We start from the raw sequence: 24,668 nt of genomic DNA, 5'->3' as shown, positions 1-24,668 counted from the left end.
TACAAATCAGCTGGTTTGCAAGGCGGAAATAGAGACACAGATGTAGAGAACAAACATATGGACACCAAGTGGGGAAAGCGGGTAGGGTTGGGGGGGAATGAATTGGGAGATTGGGATACCAAATAGTACATTCTAAATATATGCAGTTTATTGTCTGTTAACTGTATCTCAGTAAAAGTTCTTAAAAAAAAAAAAAGTGCAAAGCCTCGGCACCAAACAAGGTGTGAAACCAAACTGCACCCCACACTCAGGACGAAACGTCCGGTTTCACTTTAGAATGTCCTTGGTGAAAGAACGAAAACTGTTAATTTTATTAAACCTAAACTTAAGTACATGTCTTTCTAAAAGACTATTTGATAAAGCAGGAAGCATACAAAATGCCCTTGGGCTGCACAGCCAAGTCTCTGAAGAGCATGGGGGTCTGAGGTCTCCGCTGAACTGGCCCCTTTTCTTAATGGGATTCTGTTTTTAAGTCAAAGAACAACTGACAAACTACAGCTACTCAAGCCTGGGTATTTGGCAGACATTTCCGTAAAAATGAACAAAAGGAGTCTGTCCCTTCGAATAAGATGAACAGTATTTGTTGCCAAGAATAAAAAACTGAGCCTCCCAAAAAGTGAAACACAGAATTGTGGAAAACATGTATCCACGGCCATGAATTTCATAGCTTCCCAACACCTAAAAGTGTTTCTGATAAGACCAGAAAGCAAATGTGCTCCTTTAAAAAAATACGTAATGAAGTATGTCAATATCTGGAAGACGTGTATAACTTTGCATGCTTGTAAGTATTCCCAAATTATCTGGGGGAAAAAAAAAAAAAGACATGCACCATTATCTGAAAAGGCTTTTAACGTACTCTTCCCTTTTCCAACTACGTATCTCTGTGAGGCCAAATCTTCTCCATATACTTGAACCCAAACAACACAATGCAACAGACTGAATGCAGAACCCAGCTGTCTTCTTTCAAGCCACACATGAATGGCATCTGCAAAATGTAGAATAACGCCAGTCTCATCACATTTTTGTTTGGAAAACGGTTACTTTTTCTTAAAAAACAAACAACTAACTTTAACAGCTAATTTGGCTTGTTACTTTTAAAGTATTAAATAATATTTTAATATCAAAATAGTAATATTAATATAAAAAAATAAAATATTAACTGATATTAAGAATTTTTTGATCCTTCAAGTTAATTTCTAATACAGTAACTATCACTAGATAGAGCCCTCATAATCAAAAGCTTTTTGGGGTCCTCAATAAGTTTGAAGCCTGGAAGGAGGCGCTGAGGCCAAAAGTTGAGAGGTGCCAGTCTAGGCAGAAGGAAGAGCATCTGCAAAGGCCATGAGGCAGGAAAGAGCAGGCTTTGTTGGGCCCAGAAGAAGCCTGGCTGGGCTGGAACATGAGCCACAGGGGTGTGGCCAGAGGTTCAGGCTGAGAGGCAGCTGAAGCCAGAAGTAGGGGCCTTCCTGGGGTGAGGCAGGCAGGCCTGGGGGAGTGGGAGGGAGCAGAACAGGGCCAGGCTGCCACCTGAGGGGTCTGTAGCCAGGGGACACCTCACACCCTCTGCTTCCCATCCCAGCTCAGGGCTCGCTGAGGAGGGGGCAGAAGGGAGAGAAGACGCCCATGTGACCACACAGCTATTCCACCAGCGCAAAGACTGCTCTGGAATGTTAAGTACCACCTATCTGCATGCCATTCAGGCTTCATAACAGGTCTGGTGGCAGGGAGACAGCCTGCAGGGGGCGGGAGGATGGAGGGGCCACTTCCCAATTCAAAGGTGGCCAGGGCACCGAGGAGAAGCTTGGCCTGTACAGCAGGGCCCTCCGGAAACCCAACCACTTCAGAGCCGACCTGCCTGTCAATGCCGCACCCACACTTCTTTGCCCAGTGTCTCTGTCTGGCCAACTGTGCACCCTGCTGGGAGTTCGGGGCGGGGGTGAATGCCTCCACCCAGCAGCCCCTCCCCAGGGCACCGCACTGGCTCCAGAGGCTTCCCTGAGGCCCCAGGCCCATGACTGGCAGTCTCCTCTCCCCGCTCCCCTGCTGCAGGTGCTTCCTTCCCCTCCCACAGTAACAGGTACCCTCAAACCCTGACATCAAGGGCTGCTCCAGGGGGAACTAAAATCCCACCTCTGAGTTGCCCGCCCAGCCATGCCCCGGGGCCCGGGTGTCAGGAAGGCCTCCAGGAAGCCCCTCTCTCCTCCCTGCTCCCCTCGCTTGAGTGTCCCGGAGGGTCAGCCGGGTCACACCTCCACTGAGCTTCAGGGACCCAGGCCATCTGCGGTTGTGTCATCTAGCTTTGTTTTGATGTAGACAGACTGAGCTGTACCACATCCAAGCACGAAGATACGTCCTCTACCCACATCCAAGGCAGGTGTTCTTACCATTCAACACATGGGGAAACTGAGGTTGGAAGAAGAGTGTGGCCAGGAGCCCCAGGCTCTGTGTGACTCCAGGGCTTAACCAGCATTTGACTGTCTTCCTTCCACAGGATTGGGTCAAAGGCAAATCAGATCAGAAGCCCACCCACATGCAGGGCTGGGGTGGGGGTGGTGGGTAGGGGAGGAGCAAACAGACTGGCTTAAGAGCTTCTGGATGTCTCTCCCCCACCCTTGCTCTAGAGTTCCAGGCTTGCCCCCTTGGGCCCAGGATCGGATTCACGCCTGAGGAAATCTCCAAGGCAGGTCAGAACCATCTGGGCCCTTCTGAGAAGCCAAAAATGGTCAGTGTGCTGGACCACATGTCTGCACGGCCCCGACTGTGTGTCCCTGAGCCCCAGGCCCCGCAACAAGCCCTCCCCAAGGCGGGGAAGAAACCGGGCCAGGTGAGGTGCCCTCACCTGCCTGATGGGCCCCACCCTGAGGCTCTCCACCAGGCCTCCTCAGCAAGCGGCTGCCATCCCAGAAAGGACGAAACACGTGGGGCTCTAACCCTTGCTTCCCAATTTACAGACTCGGTGGCCTCAAGTCTCAGTTTCATATGTGTAAAACCTGGCCTGTCCTCTCCATCAATCCCACTGCCTCGTCATCCTCTGGCTGGACCCTGCAGCCTCCCTGGCCTCCCTGGCCTGTTTCCTCCCTCTTGGCCATTTTTCACACAGTGCTGGAAGCTTCCAACAATCAAGGGGCTGCATCTTTTATATCAGTGGGGTCAAGCCCAAGCCCCTGTGTGGCACGTGAGCCCCAGATACCCCATCACTTGCTGGTTCAGACCTCAGGGTCTCCCTACAAGCTGTTCCCTCTACCATGGGTAACTTTCCCCACATTTTTTCCCACCTTCGAAACCCTCCCAGCTCAGACCCCACCTCCTCGAGCAGACAGCCCTGACCCTCAGAGCTGCCTGTCCTTCCCTGTGGTTCATGACACCCTGGAGCTGGGATCAGATGGTGATTAAAAACAGCTAACATGGGGCTTCCCTGGTGGCGCAGTGGTTAAGAATCAGCCTGCCAATACAGGGGACACAGGTTTGAGCCCTGGTCTGGGAAGATCCCACATGCCTCAGAACAACTAAGCCCATGCGCCACAACTACTGAGCCTGCGCTCTAGAGCCCACGAGCCACAACTACTGAAGCCCGTCCACCTAGAGCTCCGCACAAGAGAAGCCACAATAAGAAGCCCGCGCACTGCAGTGAAGAGTAGCCCCTGCTCGCCACAACTACAGAAAGCCTGTGCACAGCAACATAGACCCAATGCAGCCATAAAATAAAATAAGTTAAAAAACAAACAAACAAACAAAAAAGAAACAGCTAACATTACAAAGCCCTTCCTCCACGGCAGGCACTGTTCTAACCTTCCAACGACTCTTTGAGGTGATGCTATTATTACCCAGCTGACAGGTGAGGAACGGAAGCCCATGAAGGAATTCCTGTAGCCTGCCCAAGGTCACAGGGTGGGTAAAGGGCCGAGCTGGTACTCAAACCCAGCTATCTGGCCCTCCCAGAATTCACATTTCTTTACCTCGGTATCTCCAGACCAAACAGTTATGCTAACAGGAGGCAACCCACAAACATGGTGAATCTAAGTGAGCCTGTGCAGCAGGGAAGGGGAACACGCTAGCCCTGGGGAAAAGGCCTAGGTTCAACCTCAGCATGGCATTAACCACAGGGACACTGTGGCCAACGGCCCTGGACCTCGGTTTCCTCATCTGTATAACAAGAGCGTTGCACCAGATCTGCCCTGTCCAACACGGTAGCCACTAGCTACATGTGGCAACGTAAATCTGAACTAAGTAAAATGTGGTGAAACTAAAAATTCAGGTCCTAGATCAAACAAGCCACATTTTGAGGGCTCAAAAGTCACATGTAGCTAGCTAGTGGCTACCGTATGGGACAGCACAGATCTGGAACATTTACACCATCGCAGAAGGTTCTGTGGACGGCTCCTTACTAGATGGTCCCCAGAGCCCCTCTGGCTAAGCCAGACCTGAAGGACCACCCTCCACAGCCTTGCCCAGTGCTGAGCTCCAGACTCACAGATGATGCGGGCGGAGGGGGCCGGCTCTTTGGTGGCCTTCTTGGCAATCCTTCTGCTTGACCTTCGGACGGTGCTCTCCTCTTTGGAAACCAGGGAGTACTGCTGGGCCACCGAGACTTGGGGGCCCGGGGAGGACGGGGCGATCAGGCTGCGCCGCACCGACCGCCGGTCCACACGGGAGCCCGTGGGCGTGGAGAAGTTATCAGGCAGGATGGGAGCCAGCACCCGCTCCCGCCACGGGGAGGCCGGAGAGCCGGGCGAGTCCTGCGGGCCTGGGGAGGCCGCCGCAATCCTGAGCTTGGAGGCAGACCTTCCTGCTCCGACCCCTCGGCCCTTGGAGTCTTGGGGTGTAGTCATCAGCGAGCTCACGGTGACAGACTCCAGTCTCCGGGCCTCTGGCTTCTGGGGTGTTGAGTCCTCATCCGAGATCAAGATGATGTGGGAGGCTGGAGCTGCGGCCGGAGCCGGGGCTGGGGATGGAGCCTGGGCAGACTGGAGCTGGCTGAGGTGCTGCTCGGCGCTCCGGCGCTCGCTGACGCCAATCTCCACCACGGGTACCAGCGGGCACGGGATCAGACTCTCCTTGGGCTTCTTGGTCAGCACCGTGGGAGACTCAGGGGTGGGTGAAGGAGTGGCCGCCACCGCGGAGGCTGCTGCAGCTGCGGCCGCAGCACGGGTCACCCGCTGCAGGACGGAGCCGTTCTCCCCCACCACTGTGGCCAGCTTCTCCACCTTGTCCTTGCTGCGGAGGTACCGGGAGCCCCTCTGGCTGCTCCGCGTCTTTCTGCGGGACAACCTGCTGGAGGCGGAGCAGAAGCTGAGATGACCCAGCAGGGCAGGGGGGCTCCCCGAAATTCCAGCCGGAGGCACAGGCCTCCCCAGGAGCCGCCATCTCGAGTGGAGTCTAAAGTGGAGGGCTTGGAGGCAGAAGACCAGGGTTCCGGTCCAGGCTCTACCGCCTCTAGCCGTGAGACCCCCTGCCACTCCTCTCTGAACCTCAGCCTCCCTATCTGTAAATTGGGATAACACCAGTCCTCATGGAACCACTGGGAAGACTGAACTCCCATAACCTCCCGCTGACCGGGGTCACAGTAGGCCAAGCACCCTGATGGAGGCGTCACTCATGCTGTCACTTAATCCACCAGATGGCCCCAAGAGGCCGGGACCATTATTGTCACTTTAGATTTCAGACACTTGAGGCTCAGAGAGGTGGAAAATTAACCAAAGGACACACAGCTGCTAAGGGGCAGAGCTGGGGGGGTGCACCCAGGACCACCTGACCCCAAGACACAGCCTTTGCCCCCTGGTACTCTGCAGCCCACGGTCATTACTAGGGCACAGCAACAGGGGGCTGGGGAACAGCTCCTGGTCTATACCTCTGGTCACTCTCTCCCAAGCAGAAGGCTGGATTCTCTTGCTTCTCCCATCTCTGGAAATCTTCCCCATCCTCCAAGGCCCAGTTCAAACCCCACCCCCACCCCAAGGCACACAAGCTCTGGACTCCCGTGGTCTCGTGCCATGCTTCATTTACCCTCAGCATGGCATGTGTGGTACCCACTGCTCCTGATCTCAGTTAACACCCATGAATCAAACTCTCCCCGTGGGCACCAACCCTCCTGCCCCTCCTACCTTTTTCGGATGGGGTCTCTGTTTTCATCCTGAACATAAGAAATCCGTCTCTTCTTCCGTCGGTTCTTCTGAGAAGGTGTTTTGGGCATCAGCTCAGGCTCTTTGCTGAATTCTCTGCTTGGTACAAAGAGGGTGATATTTGAAGCTGCCTGGAAACCAATGCCCCCTCCTCGACCCAGCCTGACCCCTGCCCCCTTCCTGGCAGTGACTGGTCAAGCTGGGGTGACCAGCACCCAAGTGAGCTCTCCAAGGCCATGTGCAAGTCACTGCCAGGCACTTGGGTCTCCCTCCCAGAGACACGGCAGGGGAGCAAGGTTGCCAGGCAGCCCCACCCTCCGAGGTGCAGCCCAACACCTCTCTCTCCTCCTCCCATCACCCTAGCCCTGAGCATCCTGGGCGCTCAGGAGGGATCCCTGGCAGCCTGTCTGTCTTGCCTGTCAGCTGTGTCCCCAAGGCCCCAGCAGTCAGGCAGCCCCTGGTGCGACCCCCAGCACGCTCCTGCCCGCACCTGGTGAACATGCGCTCGGCCTCCTCCTCGATCTCCTCCAGCCACACCATGTCCTTATTGTCCACATTGCAGACAAATTCCATGAGCTTCTGGTCACAGAGCTCCAGCAGGTGAATGGGCCCTGGGGCTGTCGTCCCCATGGTGGATCTGTCTGGAGAAGGCAGACATAAGAGACGTGTGGGCTCAGCGCTGGAATCTTCACACTCTTCAAACACCTCCCCCTCCCCACCCCCCACAGCACATTGTTCCCAGAAGTCCACAGCCAACTGTGGTATCAATGGACCTCCTTACAAATGGCCTTCTCAGGACCTCCCTTGTGGCGCAGTGGTTAAGAATCCACCTGCCAATGTAGGGCACACGGGTTCGAGCCCTGGTCCGGGAAGATCTCACATGCGGAGCAACTAAGTCCATGCACCACAACTACTGAGCCCTTGCGCCTAGAGCCCGTGCTCTGCAACAAGAGAAGCCGACACAATGAGAAGCCCAAGCACCGCAGCAAAGAGTAACCCCCGGTCGCCACAACTAGAGAAAGCCCATGCGCAACAACGAAGACCCAAAGCAGCCAATAAATAAATTTATAAAAAACAAAAAACAAATGGCCTTCTCTGGGGCTTAAAATGACAGGGCATGGCCAACTGCCTTCCTGGGTCAGGAGAAACTGTGGTCCCACCAGGTAGGACCCCTCAACCAGCCCAAACGCAGACCTGCTCTTACCCTCCTAAGGGCTCCCCTCCTACCTCCTGTGGGTGAGTTTCACACAAGCTGACCCCAGGTGTCAGGCCAAAGACCATCGAATCCAACTGCCTCTTCAGGAGGCCAATGAATGGAGAGGGTTCTGCGTTCCAAAGGAGTGGGTAAGAAAGCGGGGGTCCAGAGACAGGCTCTTCTCTAAGGGGCCCCTACAACCCTCTCCCTTGAGCTGAAATGCCCTCGAAACGGATAAGGGAGCATGAGGGGAGCGGATAAGCAATGTTTTTGCTTTTTTAAGTTGTTTGCAAGCAACAAAGACCCAACGCAGCCAAAAAAAAAAAAGAAAAGAAAAATTTTAGTGTTTAAAAAAAAGAAAAAAGAAAAAACTTGTCTAGAAATATCAGGCAGTGGAAAATACAAAATTAGTTTTGTCTTAATTTCTTTAAAAAAATTTTTTTATTGAAATATAGTTGATTTACAATGTTTTGTTAGTTTCAGGTATATAGCAAAGTGATTCACTTATACAGATACCTATACATCTATTCTTTTTAAGATTCTTTTTCATTAAAGATTATTACAAGACATTGAGTACAGTTCCTTATGCGATACAGCATATCCTTGTTGGTTATTTTATATATAGTAGTGTGTATATTTTAATCCCCAAATCTTAATTTATCCCTCTGCTTCCCCTTTGGTAGCCATAAGTTTGTTTTCTATGTCTTCTCTTAGTTTCTTAAAAAAAAACTAGCAATTCAAAAATAAAAACAAAAAACTAGCAACTCAGATATTCTCCTCAAAACTTAGTTATAAAATCATCACCAAAGCCCCAGGCAAGAAAGAAATGTTCTATTCTGGTCATAGCAGGGACTCAATAAATATTCTGACTAGGGGAACGAATGAAAGAACAAATGAATGAGCGACAGTCGTAAGCCACAATAACAGACTGCACGTCTCATGCCATGGCAGTGACCCACCACCATGATCTACACCTTCAAAACCAAGAACCACGCATAGCTCCCAAGCATAGCTCAGCTTCCCACATGAGATGGGAGCTCCTGGGGGCTTCCCTGGTGGCTCAGTACTTAAGAATCCGCCTGCCAACGCAGGGGATACGGATTTGATCCCTGGTCCGGGAAGATCCCACATGCCTTGGAGCAACTGCCACAACTACTGAGTCTGTACTCTAGAGCCCGAAAGCCACAACTACTGAGCCCACCAGCTGCGACTACTGAAGTCTGCGCACCTAGAGGCCATGCTCTGCAACAAGAGAACCCACCGCAATGAGAAGACCGTGCACCGCAATGAAGAGTAGGCCCCGCTCTCCGCAACTAGAGAAAGCCTGAGCACAGCAACAAAAACCCAATGCAGCCAATAAATAAAAATTAATTGATTAATTAATTGGGGTGGGGGGAGAAGAAGGAGCTCCTGGAAGGAAGGGCTAAGTCACTGATCCCTTATAGAGCTTAATGTCAGGTCCTGTTGCAGCCTCATAGGACTTCTTGGGGCCTGATTTCCAGGGCACACGAGCCTTTGTTCCTCGAGCAAGCTCTGCCCTCTCTCTGGAACCTTCTGTCTCCTATTTTGTACAGCTCATTCCTCAGCACTTGGCTCTCAGCAACTCAGGGAAGACCAGACCACCAGCCACCATCCTATCCATCAATTTCAGTTCTCCGCATGACACTTGGGGGGAATGTGTATCTGCTTGCTTGCTGCCTGTCTCTGCCCACTAAACATCTGTTCCCTGAGGGAAAGCCCTTGTTGGTCTTGCTCCTAGCTTCCAAAGCCCAGAGTTTGGCACAGTGCCCAGCACGAAAGGAATACGTGTCAAATGAATCAATCCAGCTGTCAGCTCTCCACCTAGAAATAAACATTCTACAGGTACCCCTCCTCCCACCCCACACATACACAGGAACACCAAATGAGCTCATTCTACACAGGTTAGGGCACGCCTTACTCATCCAAAGCCCTGCTCCTAGATGCCAAGGGCAACACTCAATGCGGCAGGGTCCACTGGGCAGGATCGCAGAAACTTTGGGCAGAGACAGCTCTGCAGCCAGCCAGGCACAGGTACGGCCTCTTGGCTGCTATCCCTCTGGTTTCCCCAGTCCCTCTGTCCCAGAGTTCAGCCCTGCCTGAGGGCGGGAACCCAGTTTGAGGCTAAGAAAGAGAAAATTGTTAAAGGAAGACAAAACACGTTGTTGCTATGGAAAGCAATAACTTGCTCTTTTTTAAAAAAGTATCTGTTCAAAAATGGCAAAGCTGGGGAGAGCTTCTTTCACCAAGTGCAAAAAGGTGTTTGGGCTTTTTCCGCGACGAAGTTTGTTTTCAGCAGCCTCAGCCTGGGTATTTAAAAAGGGTCACTGTTGTTGGATCAGAGGTGACTCTCAGAAAGGACGGATCAGTGTAAGAATGAGGGTCCTGGAAAAAGCAGCAAAAACCTCTTCAGCCCCTGTAAGAACCTGGGCACAAACCCAGAGCACCTTACACATCCCACCAAGAGTGAAAGGTGCTCATCTTCCTCTCCCAATACTTCTCTCACATCCTACACCAGACTAGAGCCCCACAGCCCTCCTTCACAATGCAGGAGGGTGCTTTTGAGGGTGCAGGAAGTTGGGCACCTAACCCTGACCAGACCTCAGCGAAGGAGGGTCACAATAGCTGCTTTCTTTCAAGAGTCCTACTCCATGCTAGCATGGAGCATCATCTCAGTTAATTCTCGCCACAATCTCAAGGAGACCCTCGTGCAGATGAGAAAATTGAGGCAAAGAGAAGTTAAGTCAAAGGCACCAGGCAAGTCAGGGGCAGGGCGTGGATTTAAACTGTGCTCTTAACCACAAGCTTTGCCGCCTACTCCACTTCAACCTCGGGAAGGCAGGCGCCAAGTTCTGGCTCTGGGAGCCCCAGGGAAGACCACTGTCAGTGAACGTGCTCGGAGAGTGACAAGATCAAGGGACAGCAGTGGCCTCCGAAAATGGTCCGTTTAAAATGTTGCTCGGCCTTTGGGGGAGGTATTGAGCGAGGCATTTCTCTACAGAAATGCCATCTGGCATAATCCCGTCACACAACCTGGTCGGTGAGCGCTTCCTGCGCGTCCAGATCAACAAAGGATCTCCTGGGCACAAAAGAAGGTGCTAGGCACCGGGACGGGGAGGGGACGGGGTTATTCTCTAGCATGGAGGGTGGGGGTCCTCTCAGGCCCCAGGACCAAGGCAGGTCACCTCGTCACTTGCAAGAAGTGACCCATCCACTGCCAGGCCGCAACGAGAGGTGGGGGGTGGGGTCACGCCCCCGGTCCGGGACAGGCGGAAGGGGTAACAAATCGGTAACTACCCCCCACCCCCGCCGGCCGCCTGCGCGCACTCACTCGACTGCACCGCGTCTCCTAAGTGCTGCTCCGATCCAAGTCCGGCGACCTCCCCAGCACAAATCCCAGCCCGCCCAAGTCCTACCGCTCCGGGACTCCAAGGCTCGCGGCTGCCAGGAAGCAACGGGGCGGTGCAGCGCGGGCCAAACCTACGATTTTCAAAACTGAAGGCTCGACCAATCGACGGCAAGTTTGTCCGTGCTGCAGCAAAAAACCTAAGCCAATCAAGTAAAAGAAAGCACCAGTCCGGCCATCTATTGGCTACTTCGGTTGGCAGTCTGCGGAACTAAGAGGAGGGGAAAGGAAGCGCTGAAACTTTAACCCGCACAGCTTCCGGGAACGGCGGCGCGCGGCCTAGAGAGGAAGTCGCCCGCGGTGGGGATTGCGCGCTGAGGGCCTCTCACGCCGGAACTACAAGTCCCAGCGTGCACTGCGAATGCCCTGCCGGGCGTGGGAGGTACGTGGGGCCTTAAATCGTGGACCTGGTGGTCGTGGAGGTCGTTCTCTTTCTGGGAATCTTCCGCTTTGCCATTGCCATTGCTTCACCCAACTTTGTCCTCAATATGAGATGATGTCCTTCGGACCTCTGCCACTTTTGAGAAATAATACTTGCTATGGACTTGATAATGTTTTTTTAGTCATATCAACTTAAATGATTTCATCTTACAAGCACTGATATGCAAAATTTATAATACAGTGAAATCATTTCGCTGACAATTAACACTGTCTGAGTCACAAGTAAAGCCAAGTTGCCTATATGCTTCCCATGCTGTCAGATGTTAAAACAAGAATCCAAATCTCCATTCCTGCACAAATTTGCAGCTGATATACTTTCCAAGCTCAAACTGCAATTCCAGAATAGTTTTTCAGACTTTGATGCAAATGCAAAGGAAATTTCCATTATTTCAAAACCCACGTAACTGTGCGATCCAGGAGGCTCCACATACTCTCCAGTTGGGAGTGGTTAATCTGCAATGTGATGACCTGCTAAAAGGCAAACATCAAGAGAAGAATCTAATAGAATGCTACAAATGCCTTCCTGGTGATGACTGTGGTCAGTTGAAATCATCTGATTAGGGGCGGTTATCAGTATCTGGCAGTTTATCAGTATCTGGCAGTACATATCTGTGTGAAAAGACATTTCAAAAAGGAAGTGGGTAAAAATCTCAGTGTAGATCTGCATTAACAGGTGAACATCGCAATCGAATTTTTTTTTAATTTATTTATTTATTGGCTGTGTTGGGTCTTCAGTGCTGTGCATGGGCTTCTCGTGGTGGAGTCTCTTGTTGCAGAGCAGGGGCTCTAAGCATGCACGCTTCAGTAGTTGTGGCTCATGGGCTCTAGGGTGCAGGCTCAGTAGTTGTGGCATATGGGCTTAGTAGCTCCGCACATGTGGGATCTTCCCCGACCAGGGCTCAAACGGTGTCCCCGGCATCAGCAGGCAGATTGTTAACCACTGCGCCACCAGAGAAGCCCCGCAGGTGAGTTTTCATGGTAGGGAACAGTAGCTCTGAGCCACAATTAAGAAAATATTATCCTCCATGCTTCACCCTCATCCCCAAAATAGAATTCTATTGTTATCAGTAGGTCTATACCTTTAAAAATTATACTCAATTATTATTACTATATTTTGAATTACATCAATTTTTAAAACTGTAGGTATTTGTTTCCTCTCTTGTTACGTTAAGTACCTACGTAATATCTGAGATTTTGCCTCTTGGCCTACAAAACCTAAAGTATTTACTGTCTAGCCTTTATAGAAGTTTGCTGATCCCTACACTAGAACAACTCTTCTGGAACTAAACACGGGTATCCCTTTAGAAACCTATAGGGGACACGCGGCTGTAACTCCTTTGCCCACCGTGCAGTGGCCAGCGACTGCCTTGCTCTAGGTGCTCCTGGACTGGAGTTAAAGCCCAGCTGTGCAGACAGCCCCTGCGCAGCGGAGTCTCCCTTAGGCACGTCCGCGCAGGCGCAGGTGGTGAGAAGCCGCTGTCTGGGAGTCTGAGGGCTGAGGTACCAAGCTCAAGTTCTAGGCAGTTTGTGCCGGGGGATCTGACGACCAGCGAATAACGGGCTTCCCTGGATGGGGCTTCATGCTGCGGGTGGTGGGTGGACCTGGGGGGCGGGTCCTGGCTTTGGGGGCACCTCAGATTATTCTAAATGAGGGTTTCTTTTTCTTTTCTCTGCCTCCCTCCCTTCTTTCCAACATTTGAATTGTGAAATACAGCACACGTCTAGAAAAAGGCAAAACAGAGATATACAGCTTATTAGTTTGTCAAAATCATTCCTTAAAAACCACCTTCAAAAACAAGACAAAACAAAACCCCACCTCCCAGGTCAAGAAATACAGCTTCAACAGCCTCCCAGAACACCCTCCCCGCCTTTTCCTGCAAAGTAAAACCTTTAAAAAAAATTATGGTAATCATTGTATTGCTTGTACAGTAGTCTCCTTTTATCCATGGTTTCACTTTCTCTGGTTTCAGTTACTAAGGTCAAATGCAGTCTAAAAATATTACATGGAAAATAGCAGAAGTAAATAATTCATAAGTTTTAAATTGTGCTGTGTTCAGAGTAGGGTGTTGAAATCTCACACCACCTGCTCTCTCCAGCTGGTGAACAAGCATCACCCCTTGTCCAGTGTATCCCACCCATTGGTCACTTACTGTCTCTGTTAGCGGACCACTTGTCCAGGTATCGCAGTGCTTGTGTTCAAGTGACCTTTATTTTACTCAATGATGGCCCCAAAGTGACAGAGTAGTGATGTGAGCAATTCAGATATGACAAAGAGAAGCCACAAAAGTGCTTCCTTTAAGTGGAAAGGTGAAAGTTCTCAACTTAATAAGGAAAGAAAAAAAAATCAAATACTAATGTTACTAAGACCTATGATAAGAATGAATCTTCCATCTGTGAAGTTGGTGGAGAAGGAAAAAGAAACTCGTGCTAGTTTTGCTGTCACACCTGAAACTGCAAATGTTAAAGCCACAGTGCCCCATAACTACCTAGGTTGGAAAAAACATTAATTTGTACAATAAGATATTCTGAGAGACAGACAACATTCACATAGCTTTTATTACAGTAGGTTGTTATAATTGTTCTGTTTTATTATTGTCAATCTCTTATGGTGCCTTGTTTATAAATTAAGTTTTATCATATGTATGTATAGGAAAAAACGGCATATATAGCGTTTGGTACTATATGAGGTTTTAAGCATCCACTGGGGGTCTTGGAAAGTATCCCCCATGGATAAGGGGGACTACTGTAGAAGTTTTACCACCCAAAAACATGCATTTCTCAACATTATAGTTTTGTTTGTGTTTTTAAAAAAAGCATAAATCATTATACAGTTTCCTCTTGTGTCTGACATCTTTTGCTCAATATTATGTGAGATTCATCCATGCTATTGTTCATGGCTCTAGTTCCTTCATTCTTATTGCTGCTGTATAAAAGCACAACTTATGAATACTTTGCAATTTTAATTCATTCTACTGATGATGGATATTTGGGATACGAGGTGTTTGGTTTTTTTTCCCAGATTCCTGCTATTATGAATAGTACTGCTATAAATCTTCTAACACTCTCAACAGCTCTTGAAAAAAAAAAAAGCATTACCCCTTTTTAGGGATGAGGAAACCCATCTCAGAAAGGTTAAATCATTTCCTCAAGCCTATGATGCTAGTGAGTGGGGGAGTCAGGTTCTAACTGCAGACTCTGCCTCCTGAGAAGTTTCCAGAATCTTTACATGTAGAAGTTACTAGAGAAGGGAGTGTGAAAGTTATCAGCACCTCTCAGGGAGGACCTCTGATCAACTACCAATGCCAGGGGCTAGCCCTCCTTGTTCTTTTGTTTTGTTATAACCAACTTTATTAAGGTATAATCATATATGACTAAATTTTATTTTTTTATTTTATTTTTTATTGAGGCACAGTTGATTTACAATGTTGTGTTAGTTTCTGGTATACAGCGAAGTGATTCAGTTATACATATATATTCTTTTTCATATTCTTGTCCATTATTGTTTATTACAGGATATTGAATATAGCTCCTGTCATGGTCCGAGTGCGAGTTGGAAAAGAATTTTCAGACACAAGGCAGAATGCAAGGGAGATAGAGTTTATTAGAGAGAAAGGGCGCTGTAAGAACAGCGGTCTGGGGACTTCCTAGGTGGCGCAGTGGGTAAGAATCTGCCTGCCAATGCAGGGGACACGGGTTGGATCCCTGCTCTAGGAAGATACCACCGCAGAGCAACTAAGCCCGTGCACTTGAGCCTGCGCTCTAGAGCCCGTGAGCCACAACTATTGAGCGCGTGTGCCGCAATTACTGAAGCCCACGCACCTAGAGCTCATGCTATGCAACAAGAGAGGCCACCGCAATGAGGAGCCCGCGCACTGCAATGAAGAGTAGCCCCCACTCGCCGCAACTAGAGAAAGCCCATGTGCAGCAAAGAAGACCCAACACAGCCAATAAAATAAATAAATAAGTAAATAAATTTATAAAAAGAAAAAAAGAACAGCAGGCTGACTTCCTGGTAGCCACAGAAAGTTGACCCTGACCATGGGTTGCTTGCCTGTTTTTATAGCCAGGGAACCTGCAGTTATCTGCTGACTGGGCAGAGTACGTACACTTTCAGTGTGCTGAGCAGAAGAATGGGGCAAATATCTTTCCTTATATGGGATGGGCAAGGGACATGGCATGCTGCTTGGGAAAGTTTTGGGACATTGCAGTTGTTGCATTGTACAGAGTGATAGGAGTCCTGTAGCTCTTTGTTCTGGCAATATTGGCCCTTTGAGTCTATCTTGTTCCTTGTCCTTGGAACACACCACAGTTCCCTGTGCTATACAGTAGGACCTTGTTTATATGACTATTTTATTTTATTTTTTAATAAATTTATTTTTTAATAAATTTATTTATTTATTTGCTACCTTGGGTCTTTGTTGCTGCTCTTGGGCTTTCTCTAGTTGTGAGCGGGGGAACTACTCTTTGCTGCAGTGCGTGGTCTTCTCTTGTTGCAGAGCACAGTCTCTAGGCTCACAGACTCAGTAGTTGTGTCTCCTGGGCTCTAGAGCGCAGGCTCAGTAGTTGTCGCGCATGGGCTCACTTGCTCTGCAGCATGTGGGATCTTCCCTCACCAGGGATGGAACCCATGTCCCCTGCATTGGCAGGTGATTCTTAACCACTGCTCCACCAGGGAAGCCTATATATGACCAGATTTTAAATGTCTGGTTCAGTGAGTCTGGGTAAATGCATGCACCTGTGATCAAAATAAGCACACTTCTGGCCCCTCAGAAATTTCCCTCCCACAGCTTTGTTCCGCAAAATGTGCTTTGTGTCTCACTCCTTCCCTTCGGGTTTATATTTTTGGGAATCACCCATATTGTGGGTCTCAGTATTTGTTTCCCTTTTTTTGGTGAATAGCATTAAGTTGTATAAATATCCCACAGTGTGTCTATTCATTCACCATTTGGGTTGTTTCCAGTGTGGGGTTATTATGAAGGAAGCAGCTGTGAACATTCATAGAGAAGTTTTTTGTGGATCTATGTTTACATTTCTCCTGTGTAATTATCTAGGAGTGGAATTGCTGAGGCATATAGCCAGCGTATGTGTAACTTTATAAGATATGGTTTTCCAAAGTGGTTGCACCATTACGTACTTCCACAAGCAACTGATGCAAATTCCGCTTGCTCCCCATCTTCCCTACTTCACAGAGGACCCCACAGTTTTCTGATCCTGCTCTGAAATTCCAGTCACTCCAGCTGCCCCTAGGTCTCATATCTGCCTCCTCAGCTCAGCAGAGACAGAGACTACGTGGTCCTGGGGCTCCACCCCAGGTGTGTCCCTTCTTTCCAGGATGACAGTCTGCCTCCTGCTGCTCATTATTTTTGACTCCAGCTTTACTGTTATACCATAGGAGGGCTTATTCTGTACTAGTTCCTCCATCATAGCTGGACGCCAAAGTCCTCCACACAGTGTGTTTTATTTGGGAGGGTGGGGGAGTTATAGACGTCTCAAAGAATCACTCTTTTTTGCTGTTGTCCTCTGGTCATGATGGCCGAGAAACTCATTTATATGAACTAAGAAATGTGCAGACTGAAGCTTACTGAAAGAGTGCCTCTTGATCAATGTGCAGTGAAGAATAAATATCACCAAATTCCTGGTGTAAGTATTATCTGTGCAGTCTCTCTCCTAGCAGGGCACTGAGTGAAATCACAATCAGAAGCTCTTTTATTGAGGATTTAGTATGAGGAATTGCAGTCTTGGGTAGCCAGTTTTAATCTGGATGTAATCAAGTGCGTTGTCTCTCTAAGGTACATGCAGAAGCCACACTGTGGCCTGAAGGTTGTCCTGCTAATGGAATCAGCATAGGAAATTAGACAAATGGTAAATGGCAGCCAGCTATGACAGCCTGAGGCATCCCGCTTGTAACAGGGAGAGTCTTGCCAACGGGATCAGAAATACATAAGGTGGCGCAGTGGTTAAGAATCCATCTGCCAAATAGAGACACAGATGTAGAGAACAAACATATGGACACCAAGTGGGGAAAGGGTTGGGGTGGGATGAATTGGGAGATTGGGATTGCCATACATACATTACTAATGAGAAAAAAAATATCAAATTGTACGCTTTAAATATATGCAGTTTATTGTATGTCAAAAAAGAAAAAAGAAAATTAAAAGGCAAAGTGCAGATGGGGGGGAGGGGAAGAATCCATCTGCCAATGCAGGGGACACGGATTCGAGCTCTGGTCTGGGAAGATCCCACATGCCATGGAGCAACTAAGCCCGTGTGCCACAACTACTGAAGCCCACATGCTTGGAGCCGGTGGTCGGCAACAAGAGAAGCCACTGCACTGAGAAGCCTGCACACCATAACGAAGAGTAGACCCGGTGCGCCATAACTAGAGAAAGCCCATGCACAGCAATGAAGACCCAACACAGCCAAAAATAAATAAACAAATAAATTTATTTTAAAAAAGAGAAATAGGGACTTCCTAGGTGGCGCAGTGGTTAAGAACCCGCCTGCCAATGCAGAAGACACGGGTTTGATCCCTGCTCCAGGAAGATCCCACGTGCCACAGAACAACTAAGCCTGTGTGCCGCAGCTATTGAGCCTGCACTCTAGAGCCCGTGAGCCACAAGTATTGAGCCCATGTGCCACAACTACTGAAGCCCATGCACCTAGAGCCCTTGCCCTGCAACAAGAGAAGCCACCGCAGTGAGGAGCCTGCACACCACAATGAAGAGTAGCCCCCACTCACCACAACTAGAGAAAGCCCGTGTGCAGCAACAAAGACCCAAAGCAGCCAACAGATAAATAAATAAATAAATAAATAAATTTATTTATTTAAAAAATAAAAAAAAAGAGAGACATACATAAGGTCTGCCATACTCCTTGAATACATACCTAACAGATGTAAAAAATTAATAGATACTGCAATTAAATAGAGCTGGGGGACCAGCAGGGGGAGCTCTCACACCCTGCAACAACAGCGAGCCCAACAGAAAGAAAAAAAAAGACTCATCTTTCCTGGTAAGGACTCAGCCAATGAAAAGCCATGGACCCTTTGTTTACACTAGCCCTCCCAACTTCATTTTCTTCTCTATAAAAATGATCTCCTTTCCCTTGTGGTGTGGGGACTTGCACAGAGCTCACCATGGCAGCCGACCGTCAATTGCAATTCTCTGCTGATCCCAAATAAACCCATCCTAGCTGAAAAAATATCTGGCAGTCTACTTGTTTCAGGTCAACAGAGAGAACCTTTCCTTTGGAACAGGAAATGCTTAACATTGGTGACTAAAGCTCATCCTTCCCTGTACAGCCCTTGGATAGGAAGCGTTTGCCACTCATGTTACTTCTGCTTTGCTTGGGGGACTTTGCTTGTCTCCACTCTGACCCCTTATAAGTGGTCTTAGAGTTGAGCTCACAGATAGCAACCCCATTTTCCTCATTTAAGGTCTGTGAGGACCTCCTCTCTGTAGCTTCAAGTAGGGAAGGTAGTGGAGCACAATAATCCTTTCCTGTGTTCTAAGGCTACACCTCTATTCTATTACAGAATATTCTGTTACAGAATATCTCATCTGGGCTGTCCTGCCTTCTTTGTGCCCTAGAACAGAGGTCCCCAACCCCACAGACCAGTGGCCTGTTAGGAACCCGGCCGCACAGCAGGAGGTGAGTGGTGGCTGGGCGAGCGAGTGAAGCTTCATCTGTATTTACAGCCGCTCCCCATTGCCTGCATTACCGCCTGAGCTCTGCCTCCTGTCAGCATTATGGTGAGTTGTATAATTATTTCCTTATGTATTACAATGTAATAATAATAGAAATAAGGTGCACAATAAGTGTAATGCCCTTGAATCATCCGGAAACCATCTCCTCCCCCACCACACCCTAGGTCCATGGAAAAATTGTCTTCCACGAAACCAGTCCCTGGTGCCAAAAAGGTTGGAGACCGCTGCCCTAAGGGTATAGCACTCTTTTCTGCCCCTGGCTGAAGGAGATACTGTATAAGGAATTCCTACTCAGAATAAGTGTTTGGACTGTGCTCTAATGATTCTGGAATTCTAAGTACACGTTTCCTTTTCACGTTTTGAAATTTCACAGGCGTTGGCTACTTTGGAGAACTGGTAACTTTGGTTCTGCAAAAATCAAAGGCTGTTTGACAACTGGAAGGTGTTTGCCAGAGAAAACTCTGCAAAATCTGTTATGAATTTGCTAGCACTACCATAGCAAAGTACCACGAACTGAGTGGCTTAAGTGACAGAAATTTATTGTCTCACCATTCTGGAGGCCAGAAGTTCAAGATGGTGTCTGCAGGGTTGGTCCCTTCAGAGGGCTTTGAGGGAGAAGCTGTCCCCTGCTGCTCTCCTAGTGTCTGGTGGTTTGCCGGGCATCTCTGCCTTCATGTTCCATGAGCTTCTGCCTCTGTGCTAGCCTTATTAGGTCACATGACTGTGTCTGAGGCATCCTCCTGCCGCCAGTGTTCCAGTGGGAGGACAACTGATATGGGGTGGTATCTTTCTTTCCCTGCCACAGGTAATGAGTAGTAGTTCTGCAGCGCTTAGGACGGCTACAGCAATAGGCAGAGTCCATGCAGCCTAATGAAGCTGCCATGTGATGCAGGGAGATGGGCCCTGGACTTGGGACAAAAAGCCCTGGGCCCCACTGTGTAACGTGACTTCGTGTCAACATCCCCATCTGCAAAGTAAAGGAAGTGAAACAGGTGGCTTTTTAAGGTCCCTCCAGCACTAAGGATTCTTGCAGCTGCTGGGGTATCTAGTGGTAATCTCTGAATCTAGAGACGAGCCCCATGCTGTGTGTCCACTAGGAGGCAGTGACTCTCTACCTTTGGATCCATTGCCCTTGGAGCAGGATGTCTCATCTTATAAGAAGTCAGTTATTAAAAATAGAAATTAAAAAAATAGAAATTTAAAAAAAAAAGAGGGAGTGGGATAGGAATCTCTTCTTAATTTCCCCCCTCAACACCAAGCTACTCTAGAATAATAGCTCATAAGTCATAGCCACTTAGAGCAATAAGAAAAACTGAGTGTTTCTCAGTTTTTTGTTTCACTGAGTGTTTTGCTGCTTTCTGCAATCAGTCTGAACTTCCCCAAACTTGACCCTTTACCCACAAGGAACCCTCTTTTTCTTAATATGTTGAACTTGGAGATCACTAACTTGTTAAGTCACAGAATTTCAGACCTGGAAGGGGCTCTTTACAGTTGATGAAACGGACTAGAGTGGTAAGTGGCTAGTTCCAGGTCATATGACAAGTTAGGGGTAGGGCCAGATCTAGAAACCATCAAAGTCAATTCTCTCAGCTATATGAGACGTGATCTCTGACGTTCTAAAGCTTTAGGCTTAAGAGACTGATGTTCTGGCCTTGATTATCTAGCCAGTGATCTTTGCTCCCCCGTGATGGTTCTAACTAATTGTTAATTAAAAAAAAATTTCATTTATTTGGTTGCACCGGGTCTTAGTTGCGGCACATTGGCTCCTTATTTGCAGCACGTGGACTCCTTAGTTGTGGCATGTGAGCTCTTAGTTGTGACATGCATGTTGGATCTAGTTCCCTGATCAGGGATTGAACCTGGGCCCCCTGTATTGGGAGTGCAGAGTCTTATCCACTGTGCCACCAGGGAAATCCCTGATCATTAATTTTGCTTGGTAGGTTGACTTTTTTTAAAAATAAGCCTTTATTTTTAAGTGCATTTTTAGGTTCACAGCAAAACTGAGTGGAAGATACAGAGATTTCCCACATACCTCCTGCCCCACACATGCATAGCCTTCTTAGTTATCGACATCCCCGAGACATCCCCGACCACACATTTGTTACAATTGATGAACCCACACTGACACATCATTATCATTCAAACTCTATAGTTTACATTAGGGCTCACCCTTCTTGTTGCACATTCTATGGATTTAGATAAAATTATAATGATGTGTGTCTGCTACCATAGTATCAAACAGAGTGCTAAGAATCCTCTGTGCTTTGTCTGTTCATTCCTCTCTGCCCACGACTGGTATTGTTTTTACCATCTTCAAAGTTTTACTTTTACTAGAATATATAGTTCCCATAATATGTAGCCTTTTCAGATTGGCTTCTTTCACTTAGTAATATGCATTTAAGTTTCCTCCATGTCTTTTCATGCCCTGATAGCTCATTTCTTTTATTTTTTTAAATTAATTAATTAATTGGCTGTGTTGGGTCTTCTATGCTGCACACAGGCTTTCTCTAGTTGCGGCGAGCTGGGGCTACTCTTCATTGTGATGCGCAGGCTCCTCACTGTGGTGGCTTCTCTTGCTGCAGAGCATCAGCCCTAGGCACATGGGCTTCAGTAGTTGTGGCACACAGGATCAGTAGTTGTGGCTCACGGGCTCTAGAGCTCAGGCTCCATAGTTGTGGCGCACGGGCTTAGTTGCTCCGAGGCATGTGGGATCTTCCTGGAGCAGGGATCGAACCCACGTCCCCTGCATTGGCAGGCGGATTCTTAACCACTGTGCCACCTAGGAAGTCCTCATTTCTTTTAGTGTTGAATAGTATCCCATTGTCTGATGGACCACAGTTTATTTATCTATTCACCTACTGAAGGATGCCTTGGTTGCTTCCAAGTAGGTTGACTTTTTGAGTGTGCAGATATAGATTATTCAAAACTTTCCTCTCTCTGATTAAATCCATTAAAGTGATGGTTCTCTGGACTTTGGATTTCACAAAGTTGTAAAATTAGCAAAAATGTTTGGGCATCTGCATTGTGTTAATTTTACTGAGTAAATATGCATGTTTTTATCTAAAACCTACAACTTATTATCTTACTATTACAAAAGACATTTTAACTCAAAAAGTAAAAGAGTACACGATCTCAGAATACATCACAACCAGATAAATAAGTTCCTCTTTGAAAAACTCTTGCATTGTTCTTATTTTTCTCATTTTGCACAAATCAGTAAAATCCATGTCACCCACCAAACCCAGCCTACACATAAGCCTTGGAAACCACTGCTTTAAGGAACTAGCCAATGTGACCAAAGTTCCTCTACAAAAGGGCTCTTCTGCCTCTGAATGGCTTTCTTCAAGCAATGTTGGAGGCCGAAGACGTTTCCAAGCTGTAGGAGAAAACAGTGAGGGTGGGAAAGTAGGTCTTCTACAGCTGAACTTGCAAAGAACTTCCTGGGAGAAGATTTGTAACTTGGATTTCTATATGATAAAACATTCTTGAGGCTTAAACTGCACTAGAATTTGAAAGGGGGTGGGGGGTAGGAAAAAGAGAAAAAGTTTCCTTCTGTGAATGTAAACTTGCTGGACCAATGAGAGGTAGGTTACATCCCAGTCCGATGGTGTAGACAGCTGCTGTGTGGACCCCTGACACTCAGTCAGCAAATGCAGAGGAGGTGGTTAAGGAGGAGGTAATCATCCCAAAGAGAAATTGAGAAACAGGCATTCCTGCTGTTGTTTACTCAGTGGCTCTTTGGCAAATGATCTAATCCCAGTCTACAGTTTTAAAGGGCAGGGACTTCACTGATTGCCCAGTGGTTGGGACTCGGTGCTTCCACTGCAGGGGGTGAGGCCTCGATCGCTGGTCAGGGAACTGGGAACCGGCATGACTTGTGGCTCAGCAGAAAGGAAGGAAGGAAGGAAGGAAGGAAGGAAGGATGGAAGGAAGGAAGGAAGGAAGAAAGAAGAAAGAAAGAAAAAGAAAGAAAGAGAGAGAGAGAAAGAAAGAAAGAAAAAGAAAGAAAGAAAGAGAAAGGGGGAAGGGGGAAAGGGGGAAGAGGGAAAGAAGGAAAGAGAAAAAGAAAGAAAGAAAGAAAGAAAGAAAGAAAGAAAGAAAGAAAGAAAGAAAGAAAGAAAGAAAGAAAAAGAAGGAAAGAAAGAAAGAAAGAAAGAAAGAAAGAAAGAAAGAAAGAAAGAAAGAAAGAAAGAAAGAAAGAAAGAGAAAGAAAGAGAGAAAGGAAGAAAGGAAGAAAGAAAGAGAAAGAAGAAAGAAAAAGAAAACGACATCATACAATTATTAGCAATATTCACTTAGATAATGCTGGCTCTTTTTTCTCTCTCTCTTTAAATATTTATTTATTTATTTGCTTATTTATTTTGGCTACGCCAGGTCTTAGTTACGGCACATGGGATCTTTTAGTTGGGGTGTACAGGATCTAGTTCCCCGACCAGGGATGGAACCCCAGGCCGCCTGCACTGGGAACTGGGAGTCTTACCACCAGGAAAGTCTGGCTCTTCTTTTCAAACAATGTTCTAGTTTTAATGAACCACGTTCCTCACAGCCATTGGTGCCCTTCACTTTATCTGTCTCTTAAATTATATTGTCTGAGAAAAGATATACTTAAAAAAAAAACCACAACACGATACTTCATCCTTTTTGTGGGATTTCCTGGGTATATACAACTCAGAGTATAATTCCCAACATTCCTTTCGGTTGGAAGGCTGTACCTATGTTCTGTCTTATCAATAATGCCCCATTTTGCTCTCTCTTATATACTCTGCCTCTCTTCTTCAAAGACCCAGGGAAAAATCAATCTAAGACTCTTCCCAGATAGTAGGAGCATTCAGGACACTCCCTCGGCACTGTGTGCTCCTGAAAAAAGCAGGCGCCCAGGGGATTAGGAAACCATAACCGCTTGGACTGGAGAGGGGTTCTTGCCATGACGACTCTCCGGAACTTGAAGTTATGCCTGAAGATCTCACTTCCTCAGAAAAGCTGAGCAAGGGGGAGAAGGTGAAATAAGACAAATTATTGAGGATTATAAAGTCTCTGCTACACTGTGAAGCTCTGGTGGGTTAGTACATTTTTCCCCAAAGGTAAGTACAGAGTACTAGCAAAGACTTTTTCACCAGGTAGGTGCTGAGGTTCTTAGGAATGTTCTAGAATCCTTCAGGAGAATGGTTTGGATAGTTTTACTGTCCCTGCAACCTGGCCTTTTGTCACCTTGAGAGCTGTGGTTTTTTTTTTTTGTTTGCTTGTTTTTGTTTCTTTTTTCACCCGGATATGAACCGGGGACCAAGAGCTGTGATGTTTGATCACTAGATTTTTAAATAATTAAAATAAATTTTAAGATAAGCTATAAAAGAAAATATTTAAAAATAATATATCCTCATTATAGGAACTTTGAGGCAAATAGAAGGTGATCACTGTAACCTCACCTCCTGATCACACTGTGGCTGTGTGTCTTCTTATGGCTCCTTCTGTATATTTTTTAGGCACAGCTGTAACGGCATCCTAACTACCTCGTATTCTTTTGTTACGTGTGTGTGTGTGTGTGTGTGTGTGTGTGTGTGACCATGTCACCACTTCATGAGTCTCACTTTTACTGGCTATGAAATTCCTTCTTGTGGGTGGCACATTTTAGTTAAATATCTCCTTGTTGAGCTTGAGGACAGTGTGGCTTTTGTTTTTGTTGTTATGCACCAGAAATCTATGAAAGTGTTCATTCTGCCAGGCCCTTGCCTATGTTAGCCGTTGTTTTGTTCAAAATCTTTATTAACTGAGTGAAAATAGCAGCT

General features: G+C 47.5%; 1 protein-coding gene across 3 annotated transcripts in view; it reads right to left on the bottom strand.

Moving 5' to 3' along the window:
- Nucleotides 1-10,810, bottom strand: part of INCENP (inner centromere protein) — a 31,534-nt gene extending 20,724 nt beyond the window's left edge. Inside the window, exons 1-4 of one of the 3 annotated variants that reach the window (XM_057728513.1) lie at nt 10,664-10,810; nt 6,610-6,760; nt 6,102-6,215; nt 4,472-5,271 (exon numbers count right to left, since the gene is read on the bottom strand). In XM_057728513.1, the coding sequence (XP_057584496.1) occupies nt 4,472-5,271; nt 6,102-6,215; nt 6,610-6,749 (1,054 nt within the window). In that variant the 5' untranslated portion in view covers nt 6,750-6,760; nt 10,664-10,810. The remainder of the gene's footprint in view (nt 1-4,471; nt 5,272-6,101; nt 6,216-6,609; nt 6,761-10,663) is intronic. The other 2 variants (XM_057728515.1, XM_057728514.1) reach the window with 2 other exon arrangements.
- Between the last annotated feature and the right edge of the window lie 13,858 nt (nt 10,811-24,668).

The sequence above is a fragment of the Hippopotamus amphibius genome, chromosome 3 (genome assembly GCF_030028045.1).
Source record: "Hippopotamus amphibius kiboko isolate mHipAmp2 chromosome 3, mHipAmp2.hap2, whole genome shotgun sequence".
Classification (NCBI taxonomy): domain Eukaryota; kingdom Metazoa; phylum Chordata; class Mammalia; order Artiodactyla; family Hippopotamidae; genus Hippopotamus; species Hippopotamus amphibius.
This window is presented reverse-complemented; position numbering and strand designations above follow the sequence as displayed.